The sequence below is a fragment of the Leptodactylus fuscus genome, chromosome 1 (assembly GCF_031893055.1).
Source record: "Leptodactylus fuscus isolate aLepFus1 chromosome 1, aLepFus1.hap2, whole genome shotgun sequence".
NCBI lineage: Eukaryota > Metazoa > Chordata > Amphibia > Anura > Leptodactylidae > Leptodactylus > Leptodactylus fuscus.
The window spans coordinates 125,397,117-125,416,590 of NC_134265.1; the positions used below are offsets into that span (position 1 = coordinate 125,397,117).

A 19,474-nucleotide genomic window follows, 5' to 3' on the forward strand; every position below is an offset into this window, starting at 1 on the left:
CCAATACTTTTGGCCAACAATGTATATGGGTCATTAAGTCATCTACTTATGTAGACTGTTTGAACTCATTGTCCCCAATGCCAATATCCTTTACCCTTGGATTTCCACATCTAGAATTAAAATGTTCCATTACTAAAATAAATACGCAGAAGTAAAGGACAACCCGGTCTCATACCTTTCCAGGTTTGAAATTGTTCCCATAAAGGACTTTCTAACATCATTTTGATCCTCACCAATATGGTCTACCTGCTTCTAATTTGCCTTACAATTTTGTTTGTTTCTTGACCTCATTGTTTTGCCTGCTGCCTACCCTGACCTACAGTTCTAACTAAATTCTGACAGCCATAATTCTTCTTCCATTTCACCACAATTCCCGCTTATCACCACTGTACTGTGACTAGGGCAGCAACTGTCTTCCTAATTACATCATGGAAGGCGGATTTGCATATTCTTCCCATAGTTCCTTGCAAAGTGGAGTGCTAAAGGCTTAACAAGTCTCCACACACCTATATGGTGGTCTCTCCCTAAGGAGTGACAATATCCCCCGAACCCTGTCTAAGCCTCTCACCTCTACCAGGTTATAGTCCTCTCTACATCGGGCTGATGAGATCCAACCAGATCGAAACAGCTGTCCTCGATTGAGAGACTATAACCTGGTAATAATCCCAGCGTCATTGCTAAACAAAGGCCTCTTGGAAGGTCGGGCATGAGGCTAAAGGGAGCAGCCATTATTGGGTTATTTCACTGGAATCCTGTCTTAAGACAGGCTTGCACATTCCAGTGAGCGCCCTCTATTGGTTTGCAACAATGAGGCAGCAACTGTCTTCCTAATTACATCATGGAAGGCGGATTTGCATATTCTTCCCATAGTTCCTTGCAAAGTGGAGTGCTAAAGGCTTAACAAGTCTCCACACACCTATATGGTGGTCTCTCCCTAAGGAGTGACAATATCCCCCGAACCCTGTCTAAGCCTCTCACCTCTACCAGGTTATAGTCCTCTCTACATCGGGCTGATGAGATCCAACCAGATCGAAACAGCTGTCCTCGATTGAGAGACTATAACCTGGTAATAATCCCAGCGTCATTGCTAAACAAAGGCCTCTTGGAAGGTCGGGCATGAGGCTAAAGGGAGCAGCCATTATTGGGTTATTTCACTGGAATCCTGTCTTAAGACAGGCTTGCACATTCCAGTGAGCGCCCTCTATTGGTTTGCAACAATGAGGCAGCAACTGTCTTCCTAATTACATCATGGAAGGCGGATTTGCATATTCTTCCCATAGTTCCTTGCAAAGTGGAGTGCTAAAGGCTTAACAAGTCTCCACACACCTATATGGTGGTCTCTCCCTAAGGAGTGACAATATCCCCCGAACCCTGTCGAACCCTGTCTAAGCCTCTCACCTCTACCAGGTTATAGTCCTCTCTACATCGGGCTGATGAGATCCAACCAGATCGAAACAGCTGTCCTCGATTGAGAGACTATAACCTGGTAATAATCCCAGCGTCATTGCTAAACAAAGGCCTCTTGGAAGGTCGGGCATGAGGCTAAAGGGAGCAGCCATTATTGGGTTATTTCACTGGAATCCTGTCTTAAGACAGGCTTGCACATTCCAGTGAGCGCCCTCTATTGGTTTGCAACAATGAGGCAGCAACTGTCTTCCTAATTACATCATGGAAGGCGGATTTGCATATTCTTCCCATAGGGAACTTCAGTCTGTTTATGTGTTCAGCAGCTGCAAATGGAGACTACTCCAAAGGAGTGACCAGGGAATTCCCTGTGGGAAAGCAGAATCAATGATTGAGCATATTGGATTTCAACATACCCGATCCCTTGTTTGGCAGCAGCACATCTCTTTCCCCGCTGAACAAAATACAGGTAATTGCACTTGACGGTCATGTGGAGTTTCACTTTACAGGGGCTAACTTACCGAAACATAACCTTTTCTGTTTAAAGCCACCAGATAAATCACAGCCAGCTAAAACTAGAGCCCCCATGTAAAGCTGCTGCCTGCTAAACACCTCTGCTGCAGTTGAATGGCAAACCATATAATACAACGGTCCCTTAACAATATTTCCAGCATATAATGACTTATTGTATCTTAAAATAACTTTCAACATTCAATACTGTAAACAATGATGATTTGCAGCATGAATGATTGACTTGAAAATCCAGCCAGTTGGCAACAGGACCCCCATTCTTGTGATTACTGGGAGTCCCAGTGGCTGCAACCCCACCAATCACTAAGTGATTGGGGGATAACCTTTAAAGTTACCAACCCATCTTTAAGAATGTTGTAATACTTAAAAATCATGTTATGTATCTGTTTTACAATTATGTTAAGGTATTCTAGGTTCCTGTTCTTGGGTTCAAGTGTTCTATATCGACTGAGTTTAGCTGTCCACGGAAAGTCTGTCTTTCATTAGCAACTGTAATGTCGCCACCAACCTCTCCTTCCACAAGAAGGGACACAGCTCCCTCCACTTTTCCTGTGGCAGCTAATGCAACAACTGCAGGACCTGTGGGAAATCCCATGCGTTCCAACTGCTGTAGCCTAAAAAAGGAAGTGAAATATACCGGTGAAAAAACAAACAAACACATGTACAAATATATTGTTCTGTTGAACACACCTAATATAGTGTATTTAATAATATGCACCAAATGTTCCACTGAAAATCTATATGTTGGAGAGACCGGTCAGAACCTCAGAATGAGAATGAACGCACATCACCATACAATTAGAGATCAAAGAATGGACCTTCCTGTGTCAAAACATTTCTGCAACGAAGATCATAATATCACCAATGACATGAAAATTTTGATTTTAAGAGGGAATTTTAAATCCAAGAAGAACAGACTGTTTTAGGAGTACAAGTGCATGACTCTATTTAACACTCTGGAGAATGGATTGATCCTTTCACATGGGTTCATGGCATCCTACAGAAATCACTGACCTGAGACAGCCATAAAGACAGAAAGATTATGAATGATAATTAGAGATGAGCGAACAGTGTTCTATCGAACACATGTTCGATCGGATATCAGGGTGTTCGCCATGTTCGAATCGAATCGAACACCGCGTGGTAAAGTGCGCCAAAATTCGATTCCCCTCCCACCTTCCCTGGCGCCTTTTTTGCACCAATAACAGCGCAGGGGAGGTGGGACAGGAACTACGACACCGGGGGCATTGAAAAAAATTGGAAAAAGTCATTGGCTGCCGAAATCAGGTGACCTCCATTTTAGACGAATAGTGGATTTCAAATCCGGGTCATATGAGAATGTGAACTTTGTGACTATGAGACAGGGATAGCTGTACAGGCAGGGATAGCTAGGGATAACCTTTATTTAGGGGGGAATGTTATTAAAAATAACTTTTTGGGGCTCTATCGGGTGTGTAATTGTGATTTTTGTGAGATAAACTTTTTCCCATAGGGATGCATTGGCCAGCGCTGATTGGCCAGAGTACGGAACTCGACCAATCAGCGCTGGCTCTGCTGGAGGAGGCGGAGTCTAAGATCGCTCCACACCAGTCTCCATTCAGGTCCGACCTTAGACTCCGCCTCCTCCAGCAGAGCCAGCGCTGATTGGCCGAATTCCGTACTCTGGCCAATCAGCACTGGCTAATGCATTGTATTGGCGTGATGAAGCAGTGCTGAATGTGTGTGCTTAGCACACACATTCAGCTCTACTTCATCGGGCTAATAGAATGCATTGGCCAATCAGCGCTGGCCAATGCATTCTATTAGCTTGATGAAGCAGAGTGTGCACAAGGGTTCAAGCGCATCCTCGGCTCTGATGTAGCAGAGCCGAGGCTGCACAAGGGTTCAAGCGCACCCTCGGCTCTTCATCGGGCTAATAGAATGCATTGGCCAATCAGCGCTGACCAATGCATTCTATTAGCGTGAACTGAGTTTGCACAGGGGTTCTAGTGCACCCTCGGCTCTGCTACATCAGATTGCTACATCTGATGTAGCAGTGCCGAGTGTGCATCAGATGTGTAGTTGAGCAAAACTGACTCAGCACTGCTAAGTCTCTGCATTCGCATAGGAATGCATTGGCCAGCCTTCGGCCAATCAGCGCTGGCTCTGCCGGAGGAGGCGGAGTCTAAGGTCGGACCTGAATGGAGACTGGTGTGGAGCGATCTTAGACTCCGCCTTCTCCAGCAGAGCCAGCGCTGGTTGGTCGAGTTCCGTACTCTGGCCAATCAGCACTGGCCAATGCATTTCTATGGGGAAAAGTTAGCTTGCGAAAATCGCAAACTGACAGGGATTTCCATGAAATAAAGTGACTTTTATGCCCCCAGACATGCTTCCCCTGCTGTCCCAGTGTCATTCCAGGGTGTTGGTATCATTTCCTGGGGTGTCATAGTGGACTTGGTGACCCTCCAGACACGAATTTGGGTTTCCCCCTTAACGAGTTTATGTTCCCCATAGACTATAATGGGGTTCGAAACCCATTCGAACACTCGAACAGTGAGCGGCTGTTCGAATCGAATTTCGAACCTCGAACATTTTAGTGTTCACTCATCTCTAATGATAATCTGTTTTCCCTTAGCCCAAACAGCAGCACAACTGGGGTATTTCTGCCCCTATGAGCTGTTAGGACAGGTGGAATTTTTAATTACCTAACAGCTTTTGACCCCTATAACAGGCCGGAAGACCTGCTCCTCCCTTGTGTTAGTAACAAGTATGATCTACACAGCAATTTATAAAGGTGACGCACACATATACATCACATATTGTACAATAGCACCTCTTAGGGAGGGAGCCTTGTGCTGCTGTTTGGGCTAAGGGAAAACAGATTATCATTCATAATCTTTCTTCCCCCCTACGCCCAACAGCAGCACAACTGGGGATTTAGCAAGTATTGTCTCCCCTAGGGCGGGACCTCCTGGCAGGCTGATGCCAAGACTGTGAGCTCCAAGAGGCTGCAGCACATATCTGCTCTAGAGAGAGGAACCATGTCTCTGCCCATGATGTCGCCACTGATCGGGTGGCATGGGCTCATAGGAAATCTGGAACAGGAAGATTCTGAGCCCGTAGGGAACATCTGATAGCTTCTCTGATCCATCTAGACAGGGTTACCTTTGATGCTTTAGCGCCTCTATTGTGGCCAAACACATTAACCAGAAGATTCTCTGATCTTCGGAACGATGCTGTACGGTCTAGGTAGATACGTAGTGCTCTTACCAGATCCAGTGTGTGTAGCTTCTCCTCCTGCTCAGTGGCAGGGGAGGGAAAGAAGCCCGGTAGGGTGATCACTTGATTGGTGTTCTGAAGTGTGGGTACCTTCGGCAAGAATCCTGGGACGAACCTTAGCTGTACTCTGTCAGGGAAGAAAGTTATGAAAGGTTCGGAGGTTGCTAGAGCCTGCAATTCGCCAACCCTCTTGGTGGAGGTTATTGCCAACAGAAAGGTCACCAAGATAAGGTCGGTGAACCATGCCCTTTTTGGCCAGAACGGCATGATCACTATTGCCGAAGTCTGGTCCTGCCTGAGTTTCGCCAATACCTTCGGTATCATCGGGATGGGAGGGAACACGTATGCCAGTTCGAACCTCCATGGTATTGACAGGGCATCCACAGCCAAAGGGTTGTCTTCCCGGTACAGGGAGCAAAACCTTTCTACTTTGGCATTGTGTTGGGTGGCCATCAGATCCACCTCGGGGAGACCCCACCTCCTGGTCAGGTAGAGGAAGATGTCCTGATTCAGGGACCATTCGCCTGCGGTCGGCCGACCTCTGCTGAGTTGATCCGCTAGGATGTTCAGGCGGCCCTGGATATGTACCGCGGCCAGCTGGGAGAGGTTTTGTTCTGCCCAGGAGAAGATCAGGTTGGTGACTTGCATGAGCGAGGGGGACCTGGTTCCTCCCTGCTTGTTGATATAGTGGACTGTCGTCAGATTGTCTGATCTTACTTTGACCGCTTTCCCTTGTAGAAATGGTGCCAATGACAGAAGGGCTCGATGAACTGCGGTAAGCTCTCGCCAGTTGGATAAGTGCGTCCTCTCCCGCTGCTTCCATGTACCTTGAACCAGGGTCTCCCCCAGATGGGCTCCCCAGCCTGTGAGGGAGGCATCTGTAGTCAACAGGGTCCAGACGGGCTGGACCGAGGACTTCCCATCTTGCAGATGGGTCCACCAGGGCAAGGTTTGCCGGGTGCTGATGGTTAACTGGATTGGCTTCTGTAAACCTGAAGGACTGTGATTCCAGACTCTCAAGATCTCGCTCTGTAGAGGGCGCATATGCCATAGGGCCCAAGGAACTGCATCTAGGGTAGCAGACATCAATCCAAGGACCTTCATAGCCGTCCTGATGGTGACCTTCCGTGTAGAAGACAAATGATGTGCTGCCCGAGCAATTTTCCTTTTGCGAGGAGAGGGTAGAGAGACCGTCATGGTGAGAGAGTCTAGAATAAGTCCCAGGAACTGAACTCGTGTTGATGGCACCATCACTGACTTCTGCCAGTTTACCAGCCACCCCAGCTTGTCTAGTAGAGCTACGACGGTCTGCACCTGCATGGTAAGAACCTCCTTTGAATGAGCCTTCAGAAGCCAGTCGTCCAGGTACGGGACTATGAATATGCCTTGAAGGCGCAGGGCGGCAGCGACCGGAGCTATGACCTTTGTGAAGGTGTGGGGGGCGGAGGATATGCCGAACGGGAGGGCTGCAAACTGGAAGTGCGCCTCTTTCCCTTGTATCTCTACGGCAATCCTTAGGAACCTTCGGTGTGCCAGAAAGATGGGTACGTGGAGGTAGGCGTCCTTCAGGTCCAGAGTGACGAAGTGATCTCCAGGGTGCATGAAAGGTAGTACTGACCTTATGGTTTCCATGCGAAACCGCAGCCTGCGGATGAAGTGATTGAGATACCTGAGATCGATGATCATACGCCACTCGCCTGATGGCTTGGGGACCAAGAAGACTGGAGAGTAGACGCCTGTGCCTTGCTCTGCGCGAGGAACCACCTCTAGCGCGGCCTTGTCCACGTACTCCTGAATCAATCTCTCCAGATGAAGTTGTTTGGGGCCCTGAAGAGTGCGGGTTCTTACCATCTTCTCTGGCGGCTGGGAAACAAAATTAATTTTATAGCCTTCCTGGATCGTCTGGATGACCCAGGGGTCCCGAATATTCTGCCGCCAGGCCTCCACATAGTGGGAGAGACGACCGCCCACCCCAGGGGAGGGGGGGGGGGGTAGGGAGGGGGGGTGTACTGAGAGGGAATTAGAAGGGGGCATTCTTACGGCCACGAGATGAGCCCCGACCTCTTCCTCTCCCGGATCGCCGCTGGCCTCTGGTGCCTCTCCGGGTGGCGCCACTTCCTCGAAAGGAGGTACTCCGACCTTCAAGGGGCTGTGGCAGGTTCTTGTCCTTGGAGTCGGCCCAGCCTTCCATGATGTGGTCGAGCTCCCTCCCGAACAGCCGTCCGGGCTCAAAGGGGAGACCACAGAGGCTATTTTTGGAAGTGAGGTCAGCCTTCCAGGGCTTCAGCCATAGGGGTCGGCGAGCCACAGTAGCCAGTGCCATGGATCTAGCCACCAGACGGGTCTGAAAATGGGTAGCCTCTGTCAGGTGATCCACCAACAGCGATATGTCGGACACTGCCGCGAGGAGATCATCACGATCCACGCCGGAATCGATGTCCTTGGCCAGGGATGACAATTCTGCGCGTAAGCCAGTTGCTACCTCATTCGCGACCATGCCCAAAGAGGCCTGGGCAGAGGCGGACGAATACGCACGCCTCAAAGATCCTTCGACTCAGCGATCCATAGGGTCCCTGAGGCCCGAGCCGTCCTCTGATGGAAGGATGGAGCGCCTTGATAACTTGGCCACGGCGACGTCCACCTTTGGTGGAGGACCCCACGCCTTTAGTTGGCTTTCAGAGACGGGAAAAAGTGACTTGAAGCGACTGGATGGTGCAAAGGATCTCTCCGGGTGCCTCCATTTGCCCTCCATCAGGCGGAGCATCTCCGAAGAGGGCATGAAGGTTTGAGACCTACGGCTAGAGCCTTCCCCGCCTTCCCGGTCTCTGATTCTCAGGGTCTTCAATACTCTGGACATCTTGTCCAGGGGAAAAATCTCCTTCTCCTCCTCCGTACTAGAAGATGACTCCACATCCCTGAGGCGCAGCTTTTCCAGAGGCGGCAGGGACAATTCACAATCCAGCCGTGGCCTCTTGGCCAGGGAGACGGCTTCCATCCTTTTCATGGAGTCCTGGACGTACCCCTTCACCCAGGAAACCATCTCTCGCATGGGAGTTGTTTCAGAGGAGGGGGCCCTGCACCCCTGACAGAACCGATATTGGGAGTCGTCAGGCAGCGGCACTCTACAGGAGGCGCACGCCAGATGCTTCCTTTTGGAAGCAGCCTTCCTTCTAGGAGGAACAGTGGAGGAAGAAGAAGACATTCTGAGGAGGAAGAAAAGGATACACTAACTACTTACTGCCCCCAGGGATACAACTCCCCAACCTCCCCCCCCCCGGCCATGTCCACCAAACCTTAGTCAACGAAGCACAGCTTTCTAGGCAATGAATGACCAGGGAGCTTCAGCAGTTGATGTGCTTGTAACCGGAGCGACAAGCACTAACTGAAGCTCTAGGGGGACTTAAACAGGACAGGGGGCGGGGTTTTGCCCGGAGCCCCGCCCAGGGGGCAGGGGCTACAACGGAGCCAGAATCTCAATGAGAGGAGGGGAGAAAGGGCGGAGGGGGGGGAATCCGACTCAGGTATGGGTCCAAGGACCGGGGGACCCCCCCCCCCCCCGAACTACCACAGCAATACTCGTGTCTAGGGGTTCTTTCTCTTTCCGTCCGCCGCGAGACCCGCACACTGCGCATGCGCGGCGGACCTTGCTAGCCGGCGGACCCGAGGAACCTTAGAAAGGTTCCTAGGTCTGGCGTTCCTATGCCCGGGGAAAGCCCCGACCCGGCGCGACAGCCAGACAGGAGTGCGCACGAGCCGGCAGGGTCCCCGCCGGGAGAAGAGGACCCCTGCTGAAAAAAGAAGAAGGACGTCCAAAGAAAAGACCTTCCGCTGTCAGGTACGGATGGGGGAGAGCAGTGGACCCCTATAGGAGGTCAGAACACCTGCTCCCCCCTTGACCACCTGTCCTGTCCCACAGGACAGAAAAAAACACAAGGGAGGAGCAGGTCTTCCGGCCTCTTATAGGGGTCAAAAGCTGTTAGGTAATTAAAAATTCCACCTGTCCTAACAGCTCATAGGGGCAGAAATACCCCAGTTGTGCTGCTGTTGGGCGTAGGGGGAAACTCTGAACTGATAAGAATTTGGGAACTGGGGATTTGTTTACGTGTACATACCAATAAACCTCTTCCTGCTTCCCCCCCTCCCTCCCTCCTAAAATTCTATCCCTATGTGTCCTGTTGTACATAAATATGCAGCCTTCAGAAATTGTTTTTAGTTATATCTGAAGAAGAAGCCGGGAGCTTCGAAACGTTATAATCTGTCATCATTATGAGTTAGCCATTAAAAAAAGTATCATCTACTGAAGACTCTACTACGTAGTGAACCTGCTGAGAGTAAACAGTGTAAAGGTTTAGCCTAAAGGGATGTTCCAATCTTATATAAAGAATAGCATTGCTCCAGTCTTATATAAATGCAAAGTTACAAAACTGTCTAATATCCCTTGTACTAATTTCTAATCTTATTTGTAATTTCTGTCAGTGAATAACAACATTTACATTGAGAGGCTGCAAAATAGTATGTAGATAGTCTCTCAGCTGACGATAGGTTCACTCTGGAAGACTAGAACAATGGATAGGCGTACTGCTACAAAAGTGGTCACACACCAAGCCTGACAGACCCAATTAACTATAATGGAATCCATTGGGTGTCCGTTCTTTTAAAGAGGACCTTTCATGGTCCGGGGCACAGGCAGTATATACTGCTGGAAAGTCGACAGTGTGCTGAGTTCAGTGCACTGTCAGCTTTCTCGATCTGTACCCCGGGTAAAGAGTTATTGGTCCTGGTACTGTAGCTCTTTACAGTCAGAAGGGCGTTCCTGACAGTCAGTCAGGCACTTCCTTCTTCAGCGCCTATAGCGCTGTACAGTGTGAGCGGGGAGGAACGCCCCCTCCCTCTGCTCACAGTGCTCGGCAATAGACGAGTATTATCAGGAAGGGAGGGGAGGAAGCGATGACATACATCATCTGATAGCCGCTGTCTCCCTGAACATTTTGGTGTTTTGTGCATTCAAATCCATTCAGCTATTCCAAAGATATAAGCCCTTTTAATGATCATGTAAATTAGGGTATGGTAGCCAAGAGGGCAGCAACACTGAGGTTTTTCTGGGGACAGAGTCTCTGTGTGCTGTATGTCATGCAGTGTAATTGCCCTCTAGTTTGCTTCAACAATAAAATGGCTTATATCTTTGGAATGGCTAAACTCAGGGTGACAGAGACTAACACATGATGTAGGTCACTGGCCTCTTAAGATCTGGTAACAGATCCTCCTTATGGGGTTTGTGAACCATATATGAAGTAATAAAGCTGTTTTCTGGGACTGAACTATGAATGACCTATCCTTTAGATAGGTCATCAATATCAGATTGGTGTGGGGCAGCAGTTTGAAGAGACTGTAGCATCCAGGTGTGCTCTGAGGTGTCTTGAGTAAAGACAAAGCACGGCGCTGTGCATTGCATAGGGGTTGTACTTGGTTCTGCATTTCAGCCCTATTCGCTTGAATGGAACTGAGCTGCAGCTGTACCATGTGACCAATAAATCTGAGGTCATCAGCACATAAAAAAGCCTAACTGTGTGTGAGAGCTGTGACCTCTTCAAACAGCTGATTTGTAGGGCCCTGAGTGTTGCTCCTTCCCCCCCCCCCCCAACACCTCCAATTAGCTATTAAAGACATTTCCTAAGGCGAGGCCATCAATAGTTCAGTCCCCAAAAACCTCTTTAAACCCTGTTATGTAGTCAGATTAAGAATAGGAATGTTGAGGAAGTCATGGCTACCATTATATTCAGCAGGTAAAGACCTGAAAATATAGATAAATTTGAAAAATATTGTTATTTTCAAGAGATTTGCTTTGCCTGAAATGAAAGGTTTCTTGGGCTACCCAGTCCCTGAATATGCAATGGACTGTGATTTAAGAGGAAAGTCTTGAATTCCACCTGTGCCTTTCAGCAATGCAGATGAAGAGTCTTTTACACTTACTGGAAATCTGAGACTAGAATATGTGTTTAGTAGAATTAGTGTTGACCTATTAGTTTGCCTTTATGAAACTACCTGAAATATTGTTCATTTGTGGCGGGTATCAGCATTATGTGTCACATCAACATCTTACCTAAATGCTGACACACTGGATTTGTTCAGGGTCAGCTCCTGCTTCAACTTTTCTTGTTCTTCATATTCCTTCAGAGAAGCCCGAATACCTGCTTCTAACATCTCTTCTTCCAAGGACACTGGGATCCCTAACCAACTTGGAGTCTCACTAAAATTGGTAACACTTGAAGTATACATACTTGCTCCTCCTATGGGGGCATCATTAGGGAGAACTGACTCATATGCATCCATATAGGAGAATGGAAGTCTAAGGGAAAATAGAATATTACTAGATTAAAACAGGAAATAGCATTGTGTATAGTATCTCTAGTACTGAATAACAGTATAATACTGTAGTAATGTAAGTGACACCTACTGCTCTTGAGTTGTGGAATTGTCATCATGTAATAAGGAATTTTCCTCTTGAGCTGGGATAAAACGTGCCAAGTTAATAGATGTCAAGCAATTGCAGAGGTGTATGTTATCCAGTGCCTGTCTTCTTGAAATTGGCAGCTCTAGGTGACGGAGTAATCCGGCACGCGCTGTAGGCTAACTGTAAGGAATATCTCAAAAAGGGATTAAAGAACAGCGCAAAACTGAAGAAAAAATCTATACTGTATACATTACAATCTTGCTACCAAGCCCCAGTGTCTGAAAAGCAGTATAGCATAATTGTTATCTTCAGGGCCATTTTAACACATTGTTGGGCCCAGTGCAAAGGTTTCATAATTAGCTCCCCCCTCCCATCACCATCTGCTATTAACATGCTATTATACCCATCTGAAAGCTGCCAAAAACTGGGATTTTATATGGTGACAGTCAATGGGTGAAAATGTATTATCTGATTGATGGAACGTTTCCGCCTGTCAGAAATGTTTTATATGTTACTCTCTAATAATAATCGTTATTGCTACTATTTTAGCATGTAACGGATATTGCTAGAGGCAGTTGCTTTTTTACTGTATAAAAGATCAGGTATAGACCGGACAGGGACAGTTAAAAAATGTAAAGGGGTATTACATAAGAAAGTCCCTATGATTAGGCTCAGAGGAGTATTACATTACCCCCCTCCCTATGTAACAATCAGAGATAAAAAGTATAATATGCTCTCTGATTGTTAGGAGAGGGGACAACCTGGCTGAGGTCCCTGCTACCCCTCCCCTTGGAGTCACATACAGGTTATACATAGACAATGTTGATTTCTCATTCTGTGCAGTCTACAGCTTTGCTCCTTCCCCCTTCTTCACACAGCTCCTTCCTGAGGATGGAGGGGAGGACACTTTAGAGCCCCATATTTCAGGATCTGTTAGAGATATGATATCTTTAAAATTATACCAAGATCACCCTGATAGCCTTTACAGATTCGGAGCAATTTGGTGTTAAAAACTCTGTTGGGAATTGAGGTCTGCATTGGGATCTCAATGCTGAACATCGTTTTCACTAGCGAATCACTCTGGATCTGTAAGGGCTATCATGATGATCTTTGTATCATCTTCATAGCCCTAACAGATTCTGAGAAATTGGCATCAGTAGCAAAGATGTATTACATACAATCCTTCTCAACTTAAGTGCCGGATGGCAGGGAAAGGGTTAAAGACCCCCTGTAGTTGTCCCCAGAGTTTAATGTCCCTCTCTTACCACACAAAAATAAAAACACTAATACGTCTCCTCACTCCCCTGCCTGTTGGGGCAGCCGGGGACGTCGAGACAGCTTATGAAGGACTGTCTTGCTATGCCAACCATGCCCCTGCTACCATAAGAGCCAGTGCAAATGCACCCTTGACCCTATAGTTAAAGTGCCCTGGCTTTGCCTTAAAATCAACTTTTCTGAAACAAATCTTGGATTTATTTATTTTTTTACCTTTGTATCTTAGCATACTTTAAGTTTTATATCCTAAATATCCATTTTTGAAATGGAAGCTGGGCCCTCACAGTCCACTAGCGTATTCCGTCATGCTTTGTTGTGCAACTCAAGACTCCTTGAGATTTAACATTACACATCAGAGCTTGTAGCTATTCAGTTTCCAGGACCTCATAATGTTGAAGTTTCAAACATATAAGCTACCTTAGGAAGGCAAGAAAGAACGGGGCAGGGCAGGCTTATTTGGGCTGCTAATAAATCTCTGGATGATATATTTAATACTTAGAGTACTAAGTAATACATACGTTTACATACTGTAACATAGTCTATTACTTATCATTATCAATATCACTTGGAAGGATACTGGCCAGTCCACTGGTTATGCCACAGATATGAAATAGAAGAGAAGATTCTGGAAAAAGTATCTGAGTGATTATTAAGATTCCATATGGCAACATAAAAGACATCTTTTTGCCAAGTCTCCATGTCATAATTTTCTGCTTAGCCACCAATAGTGACAATTGTGTGGCAAGGTATCCAGAAGCAGGGGCAACTGGCAGAGGAAGAAAGAAGGAAATCAGAAGGTAAAGAATGGCAGAGCATAGTGTGCAGAGACAGGACAGTTGCAAAAAGTAAAAGGTGCCAATACGTTCCTCCATCCTCCAAAATATAAAAGGGAAGAGTGCCAACGATAGTAAAAGCAGCAGGTTATCAGTGGCACAGAATATATGTGTGAATAGCCGATGTCCTAAAAGAAAAACCAGAAATAAACGTTCTATAAATTGTGAGTATTTTATATTATCTACATTCAACTAGAGCTGGGCAATTAATCAAATGGACTTTATTTATTTACCATTTCAAATAAGCACAATTCAGATTTTCATATAAATTGTGAAATTGGTTTTAGTCCTGTCCTGGGGTCTAATATACATTCCATGCAGGCTTTCTTCTGCCGTACGCTATGACTAACAGGTTCTTCTATGTAGTCAGTATTGGAATGGTAGGATAAGGAAGCCTGCATATATCTGACTGCTTGCTGTGCCAGCTACTTGAATGTTTTCAGTTTATTTAAGCAAAAACTAGAACATCAAGATTCAGATCAACAATATCCATAACCTTGAAAAGAAATAAAAAAGAGATGCAACTAATTGTTATTAACTATTATATTACAAGTCCTCTGGCTATGTGTGCATGGTGACTGCTGCAGCCAAACAACAGGCCTCAGTGGTCACCACCTCTTCTGGAATGGAATGTCACTGCAGTCATGCGCCGTTTGTGAATAAGCCTGTAACTGGCTGCAGTAGTCACCTAGCACATACAAAACGTTATTGGTGACTTCAGCCAGGGAACCTGTAGAAAGACTTGGAACAATCCGTTAGTGTAAGAGAAGTAATATAATATATTTCTAAACTTACTGAGCTTATCTTGTAAGCTATATGCATTTGAAGGTGGCCATGTGCTTTCATTTTGTACATAATCATCACAATATTGTTTTATGCCTTTAAATTGTCTCACCATCCCAAATATCTTTTAACGTTTCCAGGTGAAGCACCAAGTCGGTGCATGACAGAAAGATACTCCCTAGCACCAGCAAAAGCATCAGCAAAAGGCCTCCTAGTGGTGGTCCTGTTCTAAGCACCAATCTTTGCATCTTGACAGAGATTGGGAATCACCTACAAGACAGAACAGTTATTGTAACAAATTGGACAAAAAAGAACCCAATAGAGGCAAAGTCATTCTACATATAACATGTCAAAAATACCAACTATGTTCTGACCTAGTAGATATTCAGTGTGATGTAAATTAAGCTAAAGCCGTTGTCCAGGATAATTTTTATTTTAGGCTGGAAAACAAACAAAAACATACTTGCCTGTCCCCGGTACCTCCCAGCGTGATCCGGTCCTGCAGCTCTGCAGTTTTCTTCTGGCCGAAGTATCGCAGCACATGACTGCTGTTTACTTTTAATGTCCCACGTTCTTTCCTTAGGCCACTGATTGGCATGAGTGATCACATGACTGCTGAGAGCAACCAGCAGCCTAAGGAAAGTGACACGGGACATCACAGCCGGCGAGGACTTCTGAAAAAAGAAGATAACAGAACAGCAGGACTGGACCGCAGTGGGAGACATCAGAGCATCCACGTACAGGTGAGTATGGTTTGAGTTTTTTTTTCACCTTTCCCTAGCCTAATTTAAAAAATTATATTATATTATCAGGGACACCCTCCTTAAAGGGGCTCTATCATTGGGAAAAGTCATTTTTAACTAAGCACATACTTTAGAAAGGCTATCCCACACCTACCTTTTGTATGTAAATTGCCTCAGTGGTTTTTTAATAAGTCCATTTTTATTCATATGCTAATTAGCTTCCAGCCAGCACAGGAAGTTCCCAGCAGCACTGCTCTCTGCTATTCTCTCCTATCTGCGTGTGCAAACAGGAAGCAGGAAGTCATCAGCAGCCTGTGCTGTACACATACATAAGAAAGAATAGCAAATAGGAGTGCACAATGAGACTTCCGGGGTGCACCGAGAGGTTAATTAGCAAATGAATAAAAACAAGCTCATTCAAAAACCACTGAGGCAATTTACATACAAAACGTATGAATATGTGTAGAATAGCCTTTCTAAAGGCTATGAAACGATGTGCTTAGTTAAAAATGACTTTTCCCAATGATAGAGCCCCTTTAATCATTAGACCTCTTTCACACATTAGTATTTTGGTGAGTAGTTGTACGCAGGCTGAAAACACAGAGCAGGTACAAATATTTCTGTTATAACTTACATTTGTGTAGACTGCACTCTTGGTATTGGCTCAGAATCACTGATGCAAAAAAACCTACAATGTGTAAATAAAGTCTTATACAGATTTCCCTGAAGCTACAATGGTCTCAGGATACAATATTTTCAACATACAATGGTATACAGTTGTATTTTCTGTAACTCAACATAAAACGCATGGCTGAATGTTCCAACAACTCAGCACGGTCATTTCACTGGTAAAACCCCTATTTTAGTGACATGCAGGTACCAATCGGCTGACTATTAGCAGCTCTCTACAGTACAGGGCAGTACTACATGATCTGTACTTCTTTTTGTCTGTACCAAGATGAGCTGCACAATTAATACACACTGTGATGATGTCACATTTAGCAGTCACGTGGTACAGCTGCAGCTCAGTCCCATTCAAGTGAATGGGACTGAGCTATAATACCAAGCACAGCTCCTATGCAATCTACAGCACTGTGTTTGGTATTCAGTGAAGAGGCCTTTTGATGCTGCAGTCTCTTCCAACTGCTGATCTGTAGGGGTAACAGGTGTCAACACAAAACCACATTGATATAAGGACATGTTGATGGCAAAGTGTCCCCAAACCTTATGACGTGTTTCCCTTTAACATTCTCTTATTATTTCATCCTATTTAAATCACACTGCAGTTAAAACTGAAAAATCTATAGAAAAAAAAATAAAATCCACAATATGATCACATAGCTCATGTATTTCAGTCTCCTCCAGTTTTCTGGCTATGCTTGCTAGTGTTCTCCCTCTGTCCACTGCATTGTACTTCCTAGACACTATGTTTTTTTTTTAGAAACATTAAAACATTATTCTTTCTTTAAACATTATAGGCACTGTGTTTTAGGTGTGGCATGGATTATTGTGACTGTATTGGTCACTTCATGAGCCCTTTAAGAAAATATAAACCTTGCCGTATGCTCCCAGCCAATGTCCTGCATCTTTGGACTGTTTAAGGGAGCTTGGTCCAAACAAAGCTGCTTGAGCAAATGCTCCATAGCATGCTGCAAAATTTCCTCACCATATTCTGACTCTCCCTAGGGTAGGTCATCAATATTAGACCTGCGAGGGTCTGACACCAGGGACCCCCACAGGTCAGCTGTTGAGGAACAGCTCCCAGTATTTTTTACATGCCAGAAGCCATGCTGTTCACTTACGGTACCATTTGCAGTGCTGCAATACTGAAACCCACCACTACACTTTGTACAGTGAGTTGTGCCCCAAGGCACAACTTTTTTTAGTTTTTGAAAAGTTACTTTTGACTCAACCTGGGATGTTCAGTTATCAGCTTTAATTCCCTTCTTAGTACAGATATGGGCACTATCAAGGAGAAATGTAGAAATGCAAAAGGCACTTGATAGCACAGAGACCCTCCATCTTATTTCCAAACAAAGAAGGTAGCTAGCGATTTTGATGATGGAAGAACTGTGGTCAGCTGGAACGGTATTGAGATACTCATCAGATGACTTAGCCAGTGTACCAGTTGATGACTGCAGGCGTGCAGGTGTAACCCCAGTAATCCCAGGGGCAGAGGACTGATAAACTCTGGCAAGACAAAGAAGGAGATCTCCATAAGCAAACCTACCTGAAGATATATAATATACTATATGGACTCAGGAATTGGCTTTACATTGCTGGAAGTCAGGAGTTTCTCTAGACACACTGTAAGAATAGGGAAAAGGGTAACAAAGGCCTGATGTATAAAATTATCAGCAGAACTGGAGTCCAAGGCCTGTTAAGAAAATCAAATGTTTCCGTAGGTCAAAGTTGCTGGAACAAGCATTTTGGAGAGGTCTTTTCCTGCTAGGATTATCACTCCTACTAACCCTACGCATTAGAGTTTCCTGATTTGATAGTACAATTCCGGATATAGTGGGAAATATTTAAAACTGACGTTATATACACCAATCGTTATAAAGGACCAAGTGAAGGGCATGGTTGATTTATGAAGAGGCTCTGGTTATAATATGTCAGGCTGAAGTGATCCGCTCACATTTACACTATGTGGCAAATAAGGCGCAGAATGAGGGTTGTGGCATACGTTTGCCACAAGAAAGGAACTTACACCAAAAATGTGGCACAACTTTATCCCTCTATGCCAGAAATCTGGTGCATAAATCCTCCCACTATGCCTTTCTACCGTAGTGCAGGTACAGCTGTAAGCTGTGTCTTTGTTCCTCCTCTGATAGCTTTAGTTGCTCCTGTTGTATGGGCTCCTCTAGAGATGAAGATCCCGTGGTTAGCAGACTTTTGGAACCATAGGGCCAGGCAAGATTTCTTAATACATTCCTTAAAACACCGGTCAATATGGATAGCAGGATAAACAGGTCATCAAGGGTGGTAAGGCTGCAGAACCAGATAGAATACTGGTCATGGTACCTTGATTTAGACATAGCAGGAAGAATGCACTAGAGAAGATATGGCCAGGTTTCTCAAAGATTCTCCAAGGGGTTACCAGGAATTCCAACAAGTTGGTAGACATAGGATTAGCTCATTGCCAAACAGGCGCTAACCAGTACCACTAACAGGCAGGCATGGCTTCAATTGGGGAGGTAGAACTGTGACTTGAGGTGGATGGGGTGCTGTAGATGCAAGCAGCTCTGGTGCTGAAATACTGGAGCAATTTGTCCTGGCAGTAACACTGGCTAGTGAATTCTTTGTACAGATCTTGCTTTTCAACCTCGGTGGTGCTAGCAGAGTCCATAGTCTGAGAAAACTATAATGCAGAGGGTGTGGGAACACTAAGCCATTGACTTGGGGCCTATCAAACTGATAGGTTACATGGTCAAGGTATAATATTTTTTTGTATACACGTGTGAAAATGACCTCACAATGACTTTAGCGTGCAGTCTGTAACATCCCTAGGACAACTCTGAGGTAACGCATTTCATGACATAGTACATAGACTGGACATGAATATTGGGCTCTCGCCTGGGGCCAGTATGATGGAGTATCTATTACAGGGTGAATATTGGCATATGAGTTTTATAGGGTTAGAGTCATGGAGCCTACATTAAATTTGGGGTCTCATCTGGACTAAAACGGTAATGTAGGTTTTATAAAAACGGGAATGTTAGCTACAAATGTTGTGAGATAACTGTTCTCCCTCTATCCTGTCGTCGGTATATCATCTCTACTGTAAGTATAGAGTGCAAGGAATATGTTCTCTAATCTATGCCTTCACTGTGTCCAGACAATAACCAGGCAGGATACTGCACAGAGGGAACAGCTCGCCGTCATATTCACAACATTTCTTACACAGAAATAATTAGCAAATAATAAATACATTGGGCGGCAAAAAATGAAAGCCACAACACAACTTTCTAGATGTGTCTCTATTCCCCTCTGCCTACAGTAGATGAGTCTAAGGGATCACACCACTATCGTACACCAGGGGTGCTGAGCAAGACGAGACGCTTACCTTCTGGTTGCTACATGTACACTTGGACTCCAACTACCTGTTATCCTTTTGTTTCCCGGTAATACACGATAGAACTATACACTGTTTGCCAGAAAGTGACGCAAAGCCAGGTCCCCGGATCTAGCTTTAC

General features: G+C 45.5%; 1 protein-coding gene across 1 annotated transcript; it reads right to left on the minus strand.

Moving 5' to 3' along the window:
- Nucleotides 1-1,729: 1,729 nt before the first annotated feature.
- RHBDD3 (rhomboid domain containing 3) lies at nucleotides 1,730-19,471 on the minus strand. Its single transcript, XM_075276613.1, has 6 exons — nucleotides 19,345-19,471; nucleotides 14,648-14,805; nucleotides 13,497-13,880; nucleotides 11,648-11,813; nucleotides 11,294-11,539; nucleotides 1,730-2,549 (listed from the first exon to the last, which is right to left on the minus strand). The coding sequence occupies exons 2-6, from the start codon at nucleotides 14,781-14,783 to the stop codon at nucleotides 2,345-2,347; spliced, it is 1,137 nt and encodes a 378-aa protein (XP_075132714.1). The 5' UTR covers nucleotides 14,784-14,805; nucleotides 19,345-19,471; the 3' UTR covers nucleotides 1,730-2,344.
- Nucleotides 19,472-19,474: the final 3 nt, after the last annotated feature.

Excerpts from the sequence above, each read along its gene's own strand:
- RHBDD3 (XM_075276613.1), bottom strand. The coding sequence starts at position 14,783 with ATGCAAAGATTGGTGCTTAGAACAGGACCACCACTAGGAGGCCTTTTG. Across the intron at positions 13,881-14,647 it reads GTTAAAAGATATTTGGGATG|GACATCGGCTATTCACACAT; the intron begins GTGAGACAATTT and ends TTTTTCTTTTAG. Across the intron at positions 11,540-11,647 it reads AATTCCACAACTCAAGAGCA|ACTTCCATTCTCCTATATGG; the intron begins GTAGGTGTCACT and ends ATTTTCCCTTAG.